General features: G+C 44.5%; 1 protein-coding gene across 4 annotated transcripts in view; it reads left to right on the forward strand.

The window, feature by feature from the left end:
- The window catches only part of ADCY7 (adenylate cyclase 7), a 1,256,803-nt gene that overhangs the window by 1,074,481 nt on the left and 161,786 nt on the right, over nucleotides 1-20,536 (forward strand). For all 4 annotated transcript variants that reach the window (XM_069604769.1, XM_069604771.1, XM_069604772.1 and 1 more), the window contains one exon: nucleotides 11,333-11,417. In XM_069604769.1, coding sequence (XP_069460870.1) covers nucleotides 11,333-11,417 — 85 coding nt within the window. The remainder of the gene's footprint in view (nucleotides 1-11,332; nucleotides 11,418-20,536) is intronic.

A 20,536-nucleotide genomic window follows, 5' to 3' on the forward strand; every position in this document is an offset into this window, starting at 1 on the left:
GCAGTCAACCATCCTTGGAAACACACAAACCGTGCAAGAAAGGAAAACAAATACATCCGACTGGAAGCATCTGTTTAATCAACTATTTTACAAGCTGAAAAAAGAAACCCTCACTGTTTTTCTGCATAGACCATGCATATATAGGATGGCAAGCATTACACATCAGTTCTGTTCTAAAAATGAACCTTATAATATAATTGGTCACATTTCTACAAGCAACGTGTATTGACTTTTTTAATTGGACATAAATGCTTTCTGAAATACATCAATTCTTCTTTCTTGCAATGACCTCACTTATGATAATCTGTATGACTGGTTGTTTTACAAATTCACTGAATCTCAGGGCATATTTTGCAACTTTAAAACTGGAAAAAAGCAGTTCTGGGATGATGCACACTTGAGACACTCTGTTAAGGACATGATATTCGTTCTCATGTTTTCATTGGTTACCTGTATCTTTTATCTATTCCTTACTTTCTGCCAAGTTACATTTATATAAAAGCCCTTGAGCACCACTGCTGAAAAGTGTATATTCCTACCATTTACACTGCTAAATCAATGCACCTGGCTTCTGTCCATGCCCTCCCTTTTCTTAATAACCTTGGCTTGGGTTGCTATTTTTCTGAATTCCACACAGCCCTATATTTCTGTGTTTTTCAACACTTTAAAATATTTCCTAAGGCTGAAGGCATGTATTTATTTGTAATGCATGCCCACGGTATCTATTTTGGGAAAGCTGTACACCTTTTGCTACAGCATTTCATATGCCATAGAACTATTTTCTGTATTCTTCTTATTATACTCAATGTAATATTTTGCATACCTCCAAAAGAAATGTGTACATGTATACCTCTTTCACCTATTCTCTGTGACCTTCAATTTACTTTGCACCTATTTCCTAATGTACCTGCTTGGAATAAGAGCAGCATGGCTGCCTTGATGGACAGTGTTTCTGACTATTATAATGTTAGACAGGAGGGCGGGGCATGGGCCGTGTGTGACATGTTCACCTGTCTATCACCAGAGGGAAGGAGGGTCTACTCCTCTTCATAACAGAGTGCAAGATTATTGTCTTAAAAAACAGAGGGTACTTAAAGATAGCATAGATATAAAAAGTTATGTCGTCCCATGTCTGAATATAATGTAGAAGGATATTTAGAAAGAAGAGACCAGAAGCACATTACTTTGTCTGTGAGGGAGGATGAGTTCACAGAATGGCGACTTGAGGCAGAGACGGGGCCAAGCAGACATGAAGGAGACCTCTCAGAACGCTACCCTGCAGGAGTACAGGATTTGTTGGACCAGAACACCCAAATGTAGTGGGCACCAGTCAGGAAGTGTGACGTTGATGGACAGGCCTATCAATATCATCACAAGGATGAAGTGCCTCTGTTTGAACAATACCTCACTCCGGCATGGCACATTATAGTATATAGTTGCTTAACCTACTTTTCCATTTTGAATGTCCCCTTTTCTAATTTTAATGTCTTTGTGGTTCTGTTTATTTATATTTTACTCAATTTTTATCCTGATAAAGTGACACGTTTGTACATTTGGGGATTGTGGGGGTAGACCGATCTGAGCACCCACAAGACCCAGGCCAAGGTGCTGCAGCTAAAACCTTTTTCTTTGGACAAAGCACATTGGGGGCCATGATTCTGCTGCTGTCTGGTGTCATGATGCCTACCCCCGGAGCACCAGGCCAGGCCCAGCACCCCCGGGAGCAGGCATCATGCCCCCAGGTAAAAGCCCAGCGGCCCCTTATAGGGGCTCTTTGGACTCTTTCCTGGCGCCTTTGGTGCCAGGCTCATGTTGGACATCAGTCCTGGTGCCATAGGCGCCAGGCTCATAAAGGAAAGTGTTTGGTAAACTTACCTGATGCAGACCATGCTGCATACTCACCTGATGCAGACCATGCTGCATGAAGACCCAAGCCCAATGAGGCTTAGGAGGGACTATTTTACTGAAGGGACTATTTTGTTACTTGGGTGGGGCTGTGGAAGAATACTTACCTAGGACTTCTTCCAAGGCTATTTAAGCCACGCCCGGACAGCCACACATGCTTCACGTTGTTCTGCATCCCAGCAGCTGAACGCTCACCGTGTCTGCTCCTGCACCTGGACTCCAGCCACGCCCGCCTCGAACCTGGAACACCTGAAAGGAAAGAAGAGAAGAGAAAGGTGAAAATCCAAGAACTTATTCAAACTTCTTACCTGCATCCGGAATCTTCACGCCAGCATTCTTGAAGAAAGACTTCCATTTAAAAGCATTGCGTTGCTCGCTGCAGCGCCGCGCTTCACTCACCTGTCCTCGAGACATCTCCCGGCTCCATCGCGGCTGTCAGCACCGGTCGCCACAATTCTGCACCTAGGGGAGAGAAGAAGAGACAAAAGGTGAGCTGAGGGAACACAGGAGGAAAGCCGAATTTTCAGCCATAATACTTACCGGCTTTTCTTGGTAAACCATTCCACATTTCGGGTCGGCGCCGCTTCGTTGGCAGGTACCGCACCCCCGGCCCCTATGGGGAAAGGACAAAAGACATTACTGGGGAATTATAAAGACATTTAGAGGGGTCGGCCTCATCACTAACTCACCTGATTTTTACCGTCAGCAATTTAACCCCTCAAGGCATCGCCTTCGTTCTGCACCTGAAATAAAGGACAGATCACAGGTTAGGAAGACAACATAAAAAGAGGCTCACACTTGAACTTTTGAATCTTCATACTTACGGCGTATCGCTCAGAAAAGTCAAGTGGATTTTGCCAGCGCCATTCTGAAAACCAGTGAAGTAACTGGACGAACGCGCGCCCCTGCACCAGAAGCAGGATGGAGAGTTCATCCTTCCAAACCATAAGGTGAGCTTAAACCGGGGGTTTTGGAGGAAATCAGAGAAGAACGAAGGGTGAAAGGGGGGAGCAAGCACACTATTCTGCAGACAGTTAATCCCCTTTCTCTTCTGCAGAAGGATATTCCTATGGGCCAGGCAAGCAAGATTTGGGGGTCCTGTTCAATCGGTGGTCCGAGTTCTGCGCATCACGCTTGAAGAGGCCACAGCAACCCAGACTAGACCAGCGCCTCCGTGGGAGCCAGGTGGGCGTTACACATAGGGTTAGATGTTGTTTGCTCATAATTGAATGATATAAAGAGGAATAGCATCTGTATGTAGCCATGATGATGGTAAACAGTGTGCTGTCATTCTGGAATAGATTGCATGCTTGAACATCACTCCTGGTGTCAAGCAGAAGACCCAGAGATGGCATACATAGCACTTTTGTAATAAAATAGAACTATTTGTTTTACACAAAAACGAAATGTGGAAATGCTTAGGCATACCATGAAAAGTATTCAAGGAAAACGAACTAGGCAAAGTTACAATGTTATAGTGAAAAAAGGGATCAGCCTTAGAAACAGTGTCAGCGCTCCAAGTGGAAGATGTTTTGAAAGTACGTATTAATCGGAGTAGAGATGCTGCAACTGAGGGATGCCACAGAGGCTGACCTGGGCTTGAACAAACTAAAGGGAAAAAAGCCCTCCCGTCGCGCTTCTCAAATAAAGCTAGATATTGACACAGATGTGTACGTTTCAAAAGAATAGGCAGATTTTAATTACTTATAGTAAGTGTAAACACATATGAGTCGAAAAACAGGTTAGTTGAAAACATAAAAATAAATCACATATGAAAAATCTGTTTTCGGGGTAGAATCCGATCAATGTAAAATAATAGTGTACTTAGTTACTTTCACTAAGTCTTGTTATTGTAATCAAAGATTCAAAAAATGTTGATTGGCTGTGGCCTTAGTTGTTGTCACTTGATCCTGGTTCTTAATTCTTCAATCAGGGTTTCCAATAGAGTTAGGAAGTTGTGGCCTCAGTTGTTGTCACTGGGTCTGGGTGTCCTTTGGTTGAGATGGATCCTTGTTGAGATTGTGACCTTAGTTAGATTCACTAGGTCTTCTTAATTGTGAGAGACAGTATCTTTCTGTAAGTGGCTTGGAGTTCCAAACTTGAATTGCAAGGGCGATTGGCTCTTTGGTTAGAGTAAGTCCTTAGGAGAGCACTCCTGTAGTGGACATATCTTGAAAGTAAGATAGAATACCGTTCCTCAACACGTGTTTCCCCACCGCAAGGTCGCGGTGGTTCTTCAGGAGGAATGAGTGGTTTATTTAGACAGGAGTTGTCTGAGAGGAAGAAAGGAAAAGAGAAAGGTTTGAAGGAGCAATGAGTCTTGCACTTTCTAGTCTTTTGGGTGAAATACTGTTTGTCAATGTAGGCGTTTCAAATTAGGTACTTACAGGTTCGTGGATTCAATATTGTGGATAGATGTGTCAACTACAGGACTGCTCTCCTAATGACTTACTCTAACCAAAGAGCCAATCGCCCATGCAATTCAAGTTTGGAACGCCAAGCCACTTACAGAAAGATACTGTCTCTCACAATTAAGAAGACCTAGTGAATCTAACTAAGGTCACAATTTAACATTTATATTCCAAGTCACTTACTTCAAAGCCATAACTTATGTTATTTATGCTGACATTTGAGAATTCCCTAACGTGAGCACTCTTCAGCACACTCCTTACTGCTGAGGATGTACCAGGCGCCTATCACATTGTTCAACCAGAACAAAACACACAGACCACCTAATAAATGCACACCAATGGAAAAACATGTATTGAAGTGTTCATGAGCTGAAGGTGAATTAGACTGCGGAACATGATAACTAGAACTTGGTCACATGGAATGCCTGACAACAGCTTGTAAAACTAGGTAAAATGCGAGGTGAGGCTCATGTCGCTATGTGAGACCAAATGTTCCACCCCACGGTACTGGTGACAGGCACTCAATATTTCTTCTTTTCCCCTACCTGGTTTATCTCATTTTTCACTGATTAGCCCTCATCTGGGATATGAGGTCTGACTGTATCTATGAGAGTCTATATATCCACGGGAGATTAGGGTGCCCTAAAGCTAGACAAAATGCGAGGTGAGGCTCATGGGGCGATGCAAGTCCAAAAGTTCCATCCTACCGGTACTGGTACAAGGCCCTCAGCATTTCTTCTTTACCCCTAGCTGGTTTATCTCACTTTTCACTGATTAGCCCTCATCTGAGGCCTCATCAGGGATCTGAGGTCTGACTGTATCTATTACAGTCTATACACCCACCAGGATTATTAGAGTGCCCTATCACACCCCTGTGAGCGTCTCCTTGCATGGCTAACTATGTAGCCTCTGCTTGCTGGTGGCAACATTTGTTTGATCTGCCTACTGTTTTCATGGGGTGTCCCTACAGGGTACCTTTGTGTAATTCCAGTACTCAGTTCAACAGCCAGATATTGTCCTACAAGAACATGGCTGAGACACGAATGTTGCCATTTATGTTTATTGCCACTGCCTGCCCTGGAGAGTGAGGGCTGCAGTTGGCATAGTCAGATTCAGCCTATCTGTGACTGGTGTCTGGATTGAAGCCTGAATCCACACCTGACAGAATACATGCACAAGGGTGGTCGGTCAAAATCTCGAAAAAAAAGTCGAATTTCTCTTTTTTTAATTATATATTTATTTTGGGGTCCGGGATTAAAACAAAAATGGTAAAAAAATAAAAAAATAAAAAAGGGGGGTTGGAGGGGGAACCCCCCCATTTCGAATAAAAAACGTCATTAAAAAAAATGCGACTTTTTTTCGGCCTTTTTTTATATTTTTTTTTTAGATTTCTTTTTCGGTATTATGACCATAAACCATGCACAAGATGAGACAATCTTTTATGAAGCTGAGTCTTCCATTTCCTATAGAACCTCTGGATATGCATCCTTCCCTTGTCAATCCTGGGGATGAGTCCCAAAGCACCCCGGATGTCCAACTGAAAGAGAGTTATAAGGAAGCTCTGTTTCCTCTTGCACTAAGAACTATATTGATGGTGAAGCTCTGCCAGGTAACTGAGGACACCAGACAGCTCCCAATCACAGGGAACCAAGAACAGCAATCACTTCCCTCAATCCACCTGGCGGGTGTAGTCTAGTCATAGGTTCTCTAGGATCCTCTGTTCCTACGAAGGCCTTGCTGCATAGTCCCTGTGCAGACCCAATATTAAATGTCAGAAGCACCTCCCACCTGAGGATTTGACGGAGCCAGAGGCCTTGGATTACTGCCCAAAGCAAATAGCAAGTGAGAAGCCAAAAGAATGAATCTCCTACCTGAACCCATTCTATTTAACCGGTATGCATCTCCCAGAATCAGAGTCATGTCTTCAACAAACTGGACAGCTAACCTGTACCCCAACCCCACAGGTATTCCTTCTCTTAGGCATAGCACCACCACCAGTGGATCACAACATTCCTCTTTCATTGACTTTCTTGTTTACCTGCATCAGCACAGCTGCTGCACCACTGGAAAATGAACCACTGCTTCTGAACTTTCACCTTGGTGAGACCTCAGTGTTGCAAACTAGTGCTTAAAACGTGCCTAAGATACCTTGCTGCACGGCTCGTTCACTTGTATTGCCTTTGTAAAGGCACCTGAGTGATGTCAAAGCAATCTTCTAGCTGTAACAATGGTCCTGTCTTTAACATTGGATCATATACTTAAGATTAGCACCCTGGATCGTGTCATTAGCCAATGAAAATGCTTGGAACGTGGGCTGCATTCACCAAGAACAGCCCGCGCTCCAATCAACCAGTGCCCCTTGCCTTCCCCGCTCCGCTAGCCCCCTCACCTCTTAGCACCCATGTAGTGCCCTATACGGGTGCTAAGAGTGTCCCCCCGCCCCAAAAAAGAATAAATGTATCTTTGCAGAGTGGCCTGGTGCTGCACAGTGCTGTCTTCCCAGCAGTCCCTGGACTTCCCTGGATGACAGCACTGCGGCGTCAGACCGCTCCGCAACAGTCTGTTTTTTTTAAAGGTAAAAAATAAACAGCACCCATTTAGGGCTCTACACGGGTGCTAATGGCGATATGCTATGCCCCTCGTGGTGGGCAGACCCTGTAGGTAATGGCACCACCGCCCTCATTAAGGGAACCTCGCTGTGGTTGGGCTCTTAACTTGGGTGGCTGGGCATTACCTACAAGGTCAGCCTACCATCTCGGGTATATCGCCTCATTGAGGCCCACAAAGCATCAGGACCAATATGCTACATTTGATGCAGGAGGGTCCAAGGGACAGCTGCTTCAGAGGTTGGCATTACCCATGAACATCTAGCAATGACTTGACTGATACTTCCAATTGTGAGCAGGGTACATGTCCTGTTGAAGTGCACTTTGTAAATATATGTGAAAATTCGCTTCAATAAATTGCCGCTACTGTGAACATGGCTCGATTTGGAGGAGTTGATGAAAAATCCCTATGCGCGAATACATATGCACCATTTATATGCACTCCATCTGCATTTGTGATGGCTTCAATAATGCAGCCTAGATCATAATGGTATGGCTTGTTTACCTTCTTTTGCATCTGCTCTACAACAAAAGCCAGAGCCTTCATAAATACACAAGTGGAGGAGTTGATCATAGATTAAAAAGAAGGACATGAACTAGTAAGAAATGTTTTTTACCATTGTATGTCACTTTCCGCCCTGTCATGGGGAATCTTGAAGATCCAATACAGGCATATAGAGCTGGCATTCTCTGGAAACACTTGTATATAGCGCCATACGAATGTCCAATAAATAAATGGATCAGGGATGACCAACTCGAGGGCCAGGTGTTTTCAGGATAGCCGATTGTCATGGCCATTAAGGCCCGTGAGCCAACTCTGACCTTACATCCACGGCACAGGAAGAAAAAGCAGGTTTTACATCCACATCTTTATGCTACATCACCGTTCTATCGGCATTGGTTATTGCCATGGAAACGCTCAGTGTAAACATCCTTCTGTCACGTTACGTTCCAAGGAGCGCAGCATGTGTTATGCTCATGTGATCATATCATGTGTCTTGCTGCCGTCAGTTGCGGGCAATGAATTGTATAAAGCCCTCCTCCTTTTCAAAAATGCTGCTTCTGATTAAACTCAAGTACTCCTATTTGCTTGTCTGTTTCATCAAATTCCGACCACGATTCTGCTCGTTTTACTGCCCGCACGTTCCTAGACCACTGCCTGCCTACTGGATTGCCTGCCTTGCGGATGTCTGTCAAGTCTGCATAGTAACAGACTCAGCGCTCTCCAACCGCTCTCCTGTCATTTCCCTCTCCATATTCTACTTTACACAGGAGACTCCAAGACTTGGCGCGTGAAACAACTAGTGTTCCTTCTACGCATAACTTACTGCTATGCTTCCCTCACCTTCGAGCTCCACCTCGCTCAATTTCAATTGCATCTAATATGAACCAGGAAGTTCCATCTGGATTTCTTTGCATCGATTCTGTGCACGTTAACAGGATGCCTTGCAGTAACTCAGAAGTGCACCAACCCGGGACTAGTGTGTCCCTCATTCCGTTCGGGGTAGTGCCCATACTAACCTTCCTTTCCTCACGTTTCTTAGCTGGACTTCCTTCTGGACTGGTCACGCTCTACACGAACTTGGTAAGCCCCAGCAAGCTGTGGATTATTAGTTTTATTTTCACGGGACACTGTTAGTGACTGTTTATTTCTCTTCTGTTCTCTCCTTTCCTTTTAAAAGGTGGAACCAGTTTAGAAAGCCTTATCAAGCAGTATCCCACAGGTGAAGAATCTTGTCCAGGGTTATAGCCATATTGGAGTAAATCTACTGTATGCTAATCAATCGACTATAGTGATCATATTTGTGCTGTATTGTACATCCAATTCTAATCTTCTACCATTTTCTTTATAGCATGGGTTACAGCGGTTCTCCCGCTCTTTCATTTGGACAGGCCCGGTTCTATATTCTTTTAAACAGTCTCAGGGATCTGGCTAGTCACTACATCAGGGTGACTGGGTGAGTACTTCATACCCATATTAAAATTCATGAGATAAAGTTGCATACATACAATGATTCTAAATGTAGGCACATTTTTCCTCATGAATATTAATGAAGGATATCCTGAAAGCCCATCAGGATTCCAGCCCTCAAGTTCCAGGAGTTGGACAACCCTGCTCTATATCAACGGATACCAAAACATTCTCTTCTTGAATCGAAGAAATAACGTTCTGAGGATTTCATCCAGAATGGCTTTTGAGTCAGCCTTTTTAGTTCCAGAGCTGCACTTAATTGTACTGAAGTTTTCTTTAGGAAAAAGACACCTACCTCCAAGAGACCCTGAATTGGAACCATAGCCTCCCTTATTTAGAAGAGCTTCGATTGGAGCTACCTTAGAGAATGCCTGGCAATAAAACACTTGCCTGTTTAATCTCAACCCAGACTAAGCTTTTTACCATCCCTGTATCACCTCATCTGGATAGTTTCTGTGACGTTTGTCTTGTTTGTTGACTGTGCGCTTAGAGGCCTGTGGGCGATTTAGCGCGTTATAGAAATGTAACTAAACTGAACTATAAACAAGAGGAATTCGGCATGAAATTCAAAATAATACCACAAATTATTATCGTTCTAGTAAACAACAACCTTAAGATCCCTAAGCCATGAGTGCTTTCCTAGAAAACCTGATTCTTTGTGAGGATCCTATAAACACTGAAGCACTTCATTCTCCTGAAAGACAGGATGTTATTCATTCACTTCCTGAGTCGCTGAGATCAGAGGCGCTGTCTGTTCCGTTCCCTCCTGAGTCGCTGACCCTTCCCAGATGTTCTTTGAAAGCTTCAGGTACAGACTCTTTTACCCAGCAAAGTGTCCCCTGCACACTAAGAGCTCCATTTTCCTATGATGATGAGTCTTGTTATGCCAGTCAGTTGATGAAGAATAAGAGTACCAGGGAATAAACGGGTGCACACTTTCCATATTTTTTGCAATCCCGCTTTGCAGCAGAATTGAGATTCGCTTGAATAGGCGAGGATGAATTCTTCCCTTTTTACAGTGTCGCTAGACTGTAGTGACACTGGCCACATGTTCATGGGCATCTCACAGCTTGCACTCTCTGTGCACCAGCTGCACGCGATACACACGGCACCCCGCAAAAGGGTTCCCATGGGGCGGAGAGGCCCCTCCCGTACACAGATCTGTGTCTGAGCACCCAAGATCTGCAACTGCTGGCTCCAAGGAGTGAACTCTCACAGTGATAATGCCACCTGCAAAAGCATCTCCTGTCCCCATCACCCACATGTGCAATAGCACCCACATAGGGAGTACGTATCAGAGGTGATCCCCACTCAGCCCACTTAAGCAGTAACCCAGGCAGTACCCCTAAAAATGATGATACCTTCTGCTCCCCTCTCAGTTGCACAGGTGGATATTCAACAGGATATGGAATAGCAATGGCCCCTGCTTTCACCAAAGAGACAGAAGTACAGGACGAGAAGTAAAAGGGGGGATAGGTAATTTGCTCTCTGGAGGGTGAGCTTTGGAGGTACGAATTCTTAATTTTCTTGTTTACACTTTGCTAAAGTAGATATTCCCTCTTTGGGAAGTGGCACACCTCAGGTAGTAAGGACTGTTATGAAGCGGAAGGGTGGAAGGCACTGGCTCTAGTATGAAGAAGCTCAGACCTTGCTCTTTTGGTAAAGAAACAATATTTTTTTTTATCCATTAAAAAGTGGTCCAAAGTTACCCAATGCCCCATGTCGTCATGATCACCATTAGGTAGTCCTGCATTTGTAGACAAACAACCCTTTGCTGCTAGAACTGTAGCTTTGTCTTTTCCTTTCGTGAGTGATGGTAGAAGTGTCTTTGCTTGACAAGGACTGTTTGGTAAAAATCCAGGACTGGATTAAGGATATCTTGATCGCATGATGCTGTTTGGCAACTAACTGAGACATGTGATCAAAGTGGGAGGATGCGGCACAGACCTCTCTGCAAGCTGATGTCAGCAGCTGGGAGAACTCACCTTTGGGTACCGTTGTTCACAAGGTAGTGGAACAAAGTTGTATTCCACAATGTTACTGTTTATCAATTGGATCTGTTGGCATAGTTCTCATTCAGTAAAATTGACCATGTTCAGATTTTCATGCAGAAAAGTATATATGACACAATGCCTGATAAGCTGAATAAAACACACAGGGTCTGGTTCCTTGAGAGAAATGTTGCAAACCAGGGGTGTTGCTAGGTCTATAAAAGATCCGGGGCTACGCTAATGTTGAGATTGTCAGGACTCAGGACTAGCTAGCCTTTTGGTTGTAGCCCCTGAGCTTCTATCCGGGGCTACAACCAACAGATCCAGGGTTATAGCCTCTAAGCCCCACTCCTAGCAATGCCTCTGTTTCAAATTAACAGCTATGCCCCAAATCCCAAAGCATGACGGCGCCTTCATTGGAAGTTGTCTTCTTTCTTTCCCTTTCAGGACTGCTGCACTGGGAATTTCGTTTGGAATTGTCGGAGTGATCCTTGCCTTAATTTTGCTTCTGTGCTCTGTGGATAAATGTCAGGTAAGTGAAATCATGAAAAATCGGTAAGACATGGGCTCACAAGACTATTTTGAGAACTGCTGACGTGCAAGTGTAAGTGTCAAGCTAGGCCTAATAGCTGAAACAGATCTACCTTGCAGCAGGGCCGCGTACACTTTGGGTGGTGTTTTCTACAATGGGAACATTGACCCCCTCTCCTACATAAAGTTTGTGCTTTTCACAGCACTTTTTTCTCCCCACTGAATGCCGGATTTGAAGTGTGGTGCAGTGGAGTGCACAGCATCAAGCACTGTCTGTTTTATGGTGGTTGTGATGGAGTCACATATAGGGGCGAGCAAGGAGAGGGGCTGGAAGATTGTGTGTGGGCCTAGTCAAGCCATCCTCTGCATGATGTATACCCTGTAGGTGCACCTGGGGAATCAACAAGAGCCCTTTCATTCTCACCTCGTCGTACCTGCAGGGACCCCCACAACTACCACTTCTAGGGAAACTGGATGATGTGACAGACCAGGAAATGTTGTTTTATAGGCAAGGAAGGGCCATTATGCAGTATCAAGAAAGAATGGTACCAGGAAGTAGAAACCCATTCCTCCCCAGTAAAAGGTACAGGTTGCTGTAGTACACACTAGCCTCGTGCCGCTCTCTCTGGACGCAATTCACGAGGCCACTCGTGGAGCCGTCAAACTCCACTCTGTGCAACCTAAAGGCAGCGAGGCCCCAGAGTGGAGTACAAACAGGAGTCCAAATAGGTCTTGCAACATGTTCAGGCAAATATGTTACTTCTCTTTCGCTTCCAGAGATCTAATGAATCAAAGTTTCAGAGAACAGGGACCACTAAGACATGCAACTCATGATTCCAATAAGAGAATAAAGAGAAACATCTGGGACGAAGTTGGAGCCTTGATGCCAACATCAACCCCAAGATCGGGCTAATGGGGAAATGGACACAGCTGTCAGAGAGCCTATTTGGGAAATAAGATCCATGTCCAAGAGGCGGAAATCGCCATGCACTGCGGGAGTTAGGAGGGCATTCTATCGAGTATATGTGTAAACAAAGAGAGCAGCAAGATAAGAGATTCGTAAGTGGCTAAGCCAAATAGAGCCAGAGATATGCAAGACTTAAATGTGCGCTTGATGCAAGAAGCCTGTTGGGAGATATAACTTAGATGATGCAAGAGCCAGCGATCAGTTTGCAGGAAGAACATGATTAGCCTTCCGGGGGAAATAGCCTACCTCCTGGAGGTATACCTAAAACCAATTCAGTTGAGAAAGGCTTTGTTGCCCTGTTAGGGCTTGAGCCTGGATGGTGCTAGACATTTTTAGAAAACAAGAGAAGAACCTGTGGCTGGCTGAAACCATGGGAGAAAGGACCCTTGCAGGGGTGGTGGAGAGGGCTATAATTACTGCACCCTGAAAAGCACCCATCTAGGGGGACAGAAATGTGTACCAAGGAGTACCCTAGGGTCATAGGGGAATCACACGGTTTTACCCCGATAGGGGTGTGTCAAGATTAAAACTACATACCCCTTGACAGCTACCCAGCTTCCCGCTCAGACATAACTCAGACACCCAGGGTATGGAGAGAGTGGCCCCAAGTTGACTGAGTGGCCTGAGTCTGCAGTAAGGCAGTGCGCTAGCCCTCTGCTTAGTGCATAGGTAGTATAGAAAACCAAGTTGGCAGCCTGGAATCTTGATACAGTGGTCTGAGGAACCCCTCAGTATGCCTGTGCTTGAACAACAGAAGCAGGGACAGCGGCATGCTCCGCTCTGAGGGATGGAACTCGGTGAGAGACGCTGGAAGAAAGACACTGCAGGACTTCAGAGGAAAGGGCGTAGCTTTATCCTTCGACAGCGCGACAACGAATCCTGGATGTTTGAAAAACCCTAGAGCCTATGGGAGGACGCAGTTTTAAATCCCCATAGGGGAAACTGGGGAATTGTATTGGGTATTAAATTAACAAAATAAAATCTTAGCCCCAAAGATCAGACAAACAATATTTAAAAAGAGGCCCAGGATAAAAGAAGAATAAATAAAGGAAATACAGAAAGGGAAATCATGATCAAAATAACAGAAGTCCAACTGGCCAATCAGGAGAGAGAGCCTACCAGAAGAGGACCAAAGTGGAAATGCCCTTCCAGCCAATCCTGTAAGCAGGGCTTTCCTCCAATCAGCAGCCAACAGGATGAGGAGGAGTCTGGCTATAAAAGCAGAACCAGCTCACTCTGAACTTGTCTCAGTCAGGGACAGGTTGCCTGTACTTCTCTCCAGACGCTGGTGAACGAAAGAGAAGTTGTATCCTGAGGATGGAGTTGCTGCCTGGTTAAGGAGCTGCCTCATGAGCCTGGAGGAAACTGACTGAATCAGGGGGAAGAAGGAGAGTACCTCTGCAACTCCACCAAAGCCAAAAGGTTTTGAGAGGTGACCTGCCTGAGAAGAAACTAAGGCAACCCTTCGATAAGACCCTTGTAGAGAGACCAGGACAGAAGCAAGTCCCCTGTAGAGAAGAGAGGCAGAAGCTTAAGTCTGCGGAAGAAAGTTAGAGAGAGAAACTCAGAAACCGAACAGAAGGCTGGGGCAATGTAATAAGCAATCAAGAGAGATTGTGAGAGGGATTAATCAACCAAAGGAGTAAGAGAAAGAATCAAAGCACAGGACCCAGCGGATCCCTCGTCTGAGAGGCCATGCACCTGGGAGACAACTACAGGTCCCGGTTTGAGTCTTTGCATAATAGGCCCTGTTGCTTATCTATCCAAGGAGGCCTGAGAGAAGGCCTCTCTGAATTGATGAACTTTGTTACTTTAGGGAAGGACTTTAAATTAACGATTTTACCCCCTCCTATGCAACACTTTTCCACTTAAGTGAAGACCCTTAAGTTATTTTCCTCATTTCACCATTTGATTCAGTCATTTTGATAATTCACTATTTTAGCAACATTTGATTCAGGAAACCTTTATATTCATTTGAGAATTAGTTGTGATAGGCAAATTTACTTCAGGGCTTTTAGAACTTTGGGCCACCTTTTCAACTCCATATGTGAAGCACACCTTACTTTTTCCTTATTCACACAGGGACGGACGAGACCTGTGTGTTTGAACAGTTTGCTTTATTCCTCAAACCCTGTTTTGTCTTACACTTGCTTAATAAAGACTTTTCGTTGAAAAGCCCCAAAGTCTGAGACCCTTCTGTTCGCCAACGCCGTCACCAGTCCCAATTAACAGCATGGCCAAGGATAAGGCGTTCTAGCTTAGAGCTTTATTATGGAAGTTTGAAGATGAAGCTCATTTGGAGACTGCTCCTGAATACAGCAGAGAGAGCTGCATGAGGAAGGAGGCTAAGAGAGTGGCCAGAGTGGAGAGTTGGGCTGGTGAAGGATAAGGTGCTGGAGAGGATGTTGGAAGAAGGGATATTAAGGAAGTGATTAAGGTGGAGGTGGTCAGCAGATTAAAGAGGAGGGTGGTGTGAGAATCCTGAAGGCACTCTCACAACCACTCCCCAGGGATCTTTTGCGCAGGTGGCCAGGTAAGGGCATCCAATACTGAAGGTCAGGCATGTCCCATTGATTGGGTTCATTATGGTCAGGCAAGAAAAGTCAATGACTCACACCTGAGGCCCCTAATAGGGCTTGTATGTATAAAGGGGGAGGCCCAAACATGCACAAGGAGGGGAACCGCTGTGGTGGAATGAGACCAGGATGTCTGAATGCTGGCAAAGATCCCAGAGGACCTGCAGGACCCAGAGCGAGCGAGTTGCATGGTGGGTGCAGGACCGGGCGACTTCGAACTGGAAGGTGGGTAGCTGGGGCTGCCAAACTGATGAGTGAGTGAGAGAGGCGATGTCTGTACCAAGGCCCTGAGGCAGCTGGAGCTGCAGAGCCAGCCAGGAGCAGGGGAGACGCGATCCACAAACCCAGCCAACGTGATGCGAAGAAGGTGAGTGGGAGCAGCAGGAACTGCCTCTGTGGAGACGCAAAGAGCCGGTGAGTGTCCGAGGACATGGGAAGACCGAAGTACTCCCAAAGGACTGCAGGCAAGTAGCAGTCAATGAGCCCAAGAGAATGTGAACTATATTGAATACCGAACTGAATTGAAATTCCTATTTGAGTATGACCACATTATATTGAATACCGAACTGAATTGAAACTGCTAATTGAGTATATTGAATACCGAACTGAATGGAAAGTGTTATTTGAAAAAGATCACTGCATTTTGAGTACTGAGCGAACATATGAAGTTAAACTAACATATTGAATGTCAGACTATATATGAACAGCACTGTGAGCAGATGTAATGCATGTGGAAAATTGAACAATCACTTGAATATACTAACTACCAATGTGAGAAACAGTTCTACATCTATGGCAAGGCAAAGACTGATTCTAAATATTGAGGGAATCCCGATATACAGTATGTCAATAGTGTGATCCTTACAATTTCCGGGTGAGGGTAAATTTAAATAATTATGAACTTAGATGGATCATCCGATGTACAAAACAGTTAAAAGAATCTTGTGGATATAGGCAAAGTAGATCAAATATTTATTAAACGCAATTTATAAAAAAAATACAATTAATGAATCATGAGAGTTTATACATTAGTATAAATAAAAACTATTTTAAAAAGATTGTCATTGACAATCATTTCCTATTTATGGTACTCTTGTTAGTGAGAGTATATTAATTAGTAGCGGAAGAAAACTCTTTGGTTTTCATTCAAGTTGTAGGTCTTTACAGCTTAATTCCTATACACCCTAATCAACAGGGTATAGCTCTGAACATGTTTCTGTTCACTGTTTATAGTCTGGAACATTCATAAGGAGAAAGAATAATAGTCACATAGGCTATTAGAAGGTTCAGCTTTAATTTTCCTTTTCTTCAGCTACATCAGCCTAGAGTCTTTGAACTGTTAAAAACAAATACACAATAGTGTGAGCTATTAGTGCTCTAATTAATATCAGCAGTCAAAGTTGACTATATAACTATTATTAGGGTATAATTACCTGATATAGTTGGGGGTGCGCTTGAGTGAATCAATCCCTTTTATTGTAGATGTTTAGTTGCAACTAGCACATGGTATACTCCACCAGAAATACCTATAAAGATATACATATAAATCTGTTTAGACCGCAAAGCACTCTGGAGTTAGGCCACCCCCATTATACCTTTCCCTTCTTGGGCGTAATCAAGGTTGTTGTGTCACCTACCTGTATCTGGTTAGGCTCAGTCGTCCCTCTTTGTGGGAAGAGTTTAAGGATTTCTCTTTGAGTTCTTCTGTCAGTTTAAATGGTTAATTCTTCAGTCTACCATTCTAAAATGTGAAGTCAATTTTCACTTCTTATTGGATTTTAAAAAATTATAGATGAAGTACCCGTTGTTTAATATAATTTGTATTTAGTTGCCCAAAAAACACTACAGCCCTAGAGATTGTTGTAAGGCGGGCATGGTATCAAGAGATGACACAGACAACACTGTTTTAAGTTTTAAACAGTAAACCTCTTTATTTAAGCTCAGGATGGTGTGAGGCCTAGCTATCCCTATCTCTAATTTGGGATTTCCCTTAACTGATGCACCTAAGGAAAGTCTAGGTCATTAAGTCCAAAACAAAAGTATGTCTGTGTCACAACCTATGCTTGCCTTCACATCTAACTAAACACTGTGTCGGGACCTTCTGGCTCAACAAAAATAGTGTGCAAAAGTGAATTGCAAAAACAGAGTTCTGTTGTAGCTCTTCTCTGACTCTGCTCCCGAAGTTCAAAGCATATTAGTTCACAAAGATCAACAAGGTTTCTCAGGGTTCCCCTTCCCTACGCTTAAAGCATTCTGATTCACAAAGGTCAATAGGTGTCTCAGGATTCCTCTCTCTGAGCTGTCAGCACTCTGATTCACAAGGTTCAACAACTGTTCTCCAGCATTCAACAGAGCGTTGGGTTCTCCTTTCCAAAGCTCAAAGTCTCTAGTCACACTATTTAACACTCTCACGATACTCAACAGGAGCTTTGGATTCCCTTCTGAAATGGCTCACAAAACCAAGGTATTTCTTTTCTTGAACAGTTCACATGTATTTGACTTTCTTTCATTCAATGCAGTGCTCAAAAGCGTTTGTGTCATTCCTGTGTAGTTTGATATTCAAAACTTGTTGCTTTTTACTACAGGTTCCACAGTCCCCCTCTTCTCTGGCAATGCTAGATTCATATTCAAACTTGTTTGCTTTTAATTGCATGTTCCATAAGTCTTTTCAACTAAAAGATATTGGGTTTCCCTTTCCCTTGATCATAAGCAGTTTGAACCAAAAAGGGCACTGGGGTTCCCTTACCCACACTTTATCAAGTTTCTGTAATCCTTTTAGTGAGCTTCTGTAGATTTAGATATAGGCTCTTTGGGGTATTCAGCCTTGACACAGTTATTGGACTACAAAGTCCACCCCTTTCAGGTCATGCAGCTTACTCCCCTTTTCTAGTTTTCTCACTCTTGTAAACTTCAAGACCACAGGTTTCATTTATCTGCAATATTCCGTGTCTCTGTAGTCAGGAAACTTTGTTTCAAATATACATGATGAAAACATTCTTTATTTCATAATGAAACTGTTGTTTTCATTATTCTGCAACCCTTTCTGTATGTGCCCTCCTTTCATAGAAGCGCAGGACCGCATTAGCATCTTTCTCAGGCACATTTGAAAGTTCTTTAAGGATTCAGAGACTTTTGACAATGTATTTCTTGTAACTCATCAAATATGCGACCACTGCACTACTTTGTATTTCAGGATTTCATAGTTCATCAATGGGATAGCCTCAGGCAAAAGCTTGCGGTAAGAGGTATACTCGGGGTTGGCATTCAGTACACTCACTGGGCTCCTCTGTAGGCTTCTTCAGACCCCGCACGCCAACGGTCAGGCTCCTGGCAATCGGGGGTTTTTCTCCTACCTGTGTGACACCTAAGCAGTGCCGCGGGAAAACGAGCATTCGCCGAATTAATAAAAGGGACGGCTCCTTCTCTTGCTGCCCTTCTCCCTTGGGCACCAGCTCCACAGAGATCCTGTTTCCCCTTCACCAAATCCTCTCAGACTTTCAGCATTCACATTCCTCGGTCTCTCTGCTTCTGGCAGGTTGCACCCTTCAACATCTCGACACCCTCTCCAGACTCGCCCCCTTCTATGACGGCTTTTCCATCCTTTATACACCTGTCTGTGATTAACAGGCTGGAGGTGCATGTCCTCATTGAAAATGGCCAGACTATGTTTAAGCCTGTTAAGTGGACATGCTGATCTTTAGAACAGTAGTCTTCTGAGGCCCTCTTCCTCTGTCAGTACTATAATGATGTTTTACCGTCTCAATATGGGGATGATAAGAATACTTTTTACAACAGCCAGTGAAGGTTGGGGAAGGGTAGGGTAAGTCACTGTCAGGAAGGGGGGATACTGTGTCTCGCCTGCTGGCACCCTCTCCCCAATCCTGAAGGATTCTCCGTCCAGGTGACCCTCCCTTTTCGATTTAATACAAGGGTCAAGATACAGCCGCTTTGTCTTTCTCTTGGTTATCTGAGGGGGGTCCTGGGAAGGCTAAATGTGAGAACGCCCTTAGATTTCTCACATTGTCTACTAGGTGAAGACCAAACTACTACAGAGAATCATTATAAGCCCTGGGTGGAAGTACTCCATGAAGAACAACCCTGGGGTAGCAGGAGTTAGAAACCCATGTGGATATTTGGAGGAATTCATTGGAGGAGTGGAGCGAATTTGCAATTTAGCACAGAGTTCAGGGAACAAGGTTGGAAAGGAGAGAGGGGCAAGGAAGAACAGCATGTGGTAGGAGAACAAACAGTTGCTGCAGGATGGGAGCATACGAAGGTGACAGGAGGAGAGCACAGTGTATTGGCAGGAAATTAGAAAATGGTGGCTGGAGAAGAGTTTATGGCGGTGGCAGGAGAATAGAAAGTTGTACCAGGTGGCGGGCCTATAGTGGTGTCAGGAGAACATCAGGTGGTGGCTGGAAGGAACCTGCAGGAGGAGGCCAGGAAGCGAGAGGAAATAAACAGGACTATTGAGGACGGGAACCAGAGGTCACACATCACACAAGGCAGGGGCTAGGAGTGAGGCCCCAATCTAAACGGGTCAAGCCCAAGGTGGGATGGGGAGTAGGAATGAGCCTGCCACTTGGCATTGAGATGGTCAAGGACCAGAGGAAAGTTACAAAGCAGCTAAAGACTGTAGATATCAGGACCATGGGAGAGAGGTGATAAGACACCAAGACCATTAATAGGCTCATGACTGGGACTTGTCACAGATGGAGCTACAAAATAAAGGGTGCAGGTTTCCTTTGAAAAAGGCTTTTTGTAGGCATTCTATGTATTAGCGTTGGCAGTGCCCCCACAGTACCTGGAGATCTTTAGTGGGGCACTAGCCTTTGGAGGGTTAGTACTGTCTCTGGTGGCATGGTGACATGATCCTGTGTGACTCAAGATGTTTGTGGAGCAGGTTACAAATGGGGCTGGTAAGGCCTTGTGGCTGCATTGATCTTTTGAACCCGGTCGTCTGACAGACATCTGGTGCGAAAGTGAGTCCTGTAAGTGTATCACAAACTGCTTGATTTGTGTGGCTCTCATTTTACTTGGGTAAGCAGTGTTTAAAAGGAACTGCCCTGCCATTGCCCCCCCCCCCCAGGCAAACCGAAAGGAGCTGTACTTGCTGGTGACTGCATGCTCATGGTGGAAGAAACACGGATGCTGGCCTCCACTCTCACGCCCTAGCAGGAAAGTGAATGCCTGGCAACTTTTTGCCACTATCTGGCAAACGATAAAAGTCCCTGGGCAAATGATAACAATAACTGGCAAGTGATCTGAGTGGCTGGGCATAATATGGATGTTTCCTGGCAAATTAAGTCAGTACCTGGGCACATAATTGCAAAATCTGGCAAGTGGTCAGAGTATCTGAGGTAGATATTCCCTACCAAATCAAGGGAGTGCTTGGGAAAACAATAGAAACATTAACAATGTTTTATGACTAACTGGCTGATGATGTTTGTACCTGACAAATGAAGGGAGTACTTAAGCTACCATACCATCAACTGGTAAATGGTGTTCGTATCTAAGTGCATGATGGCATTAGCTAGCAAACGGCGTGAGTATCTGCGAATGTGGTTGTGATTCCTC

This window comes from Ambystoma mexicanum, chromosome 1p (assembly GCF_040938575.1).
Source record: "Ambystoma mexicanum isolate Mex_15411 chromosome 1p, UKY_AmexF1_1, whole genome shotgun sequence".
NCBI lineage: Eukaryota > Metazoa > Chordata > Amphibia > Caudata > Ambystomatidae > Ambystoma > Ambystoma mexicanum.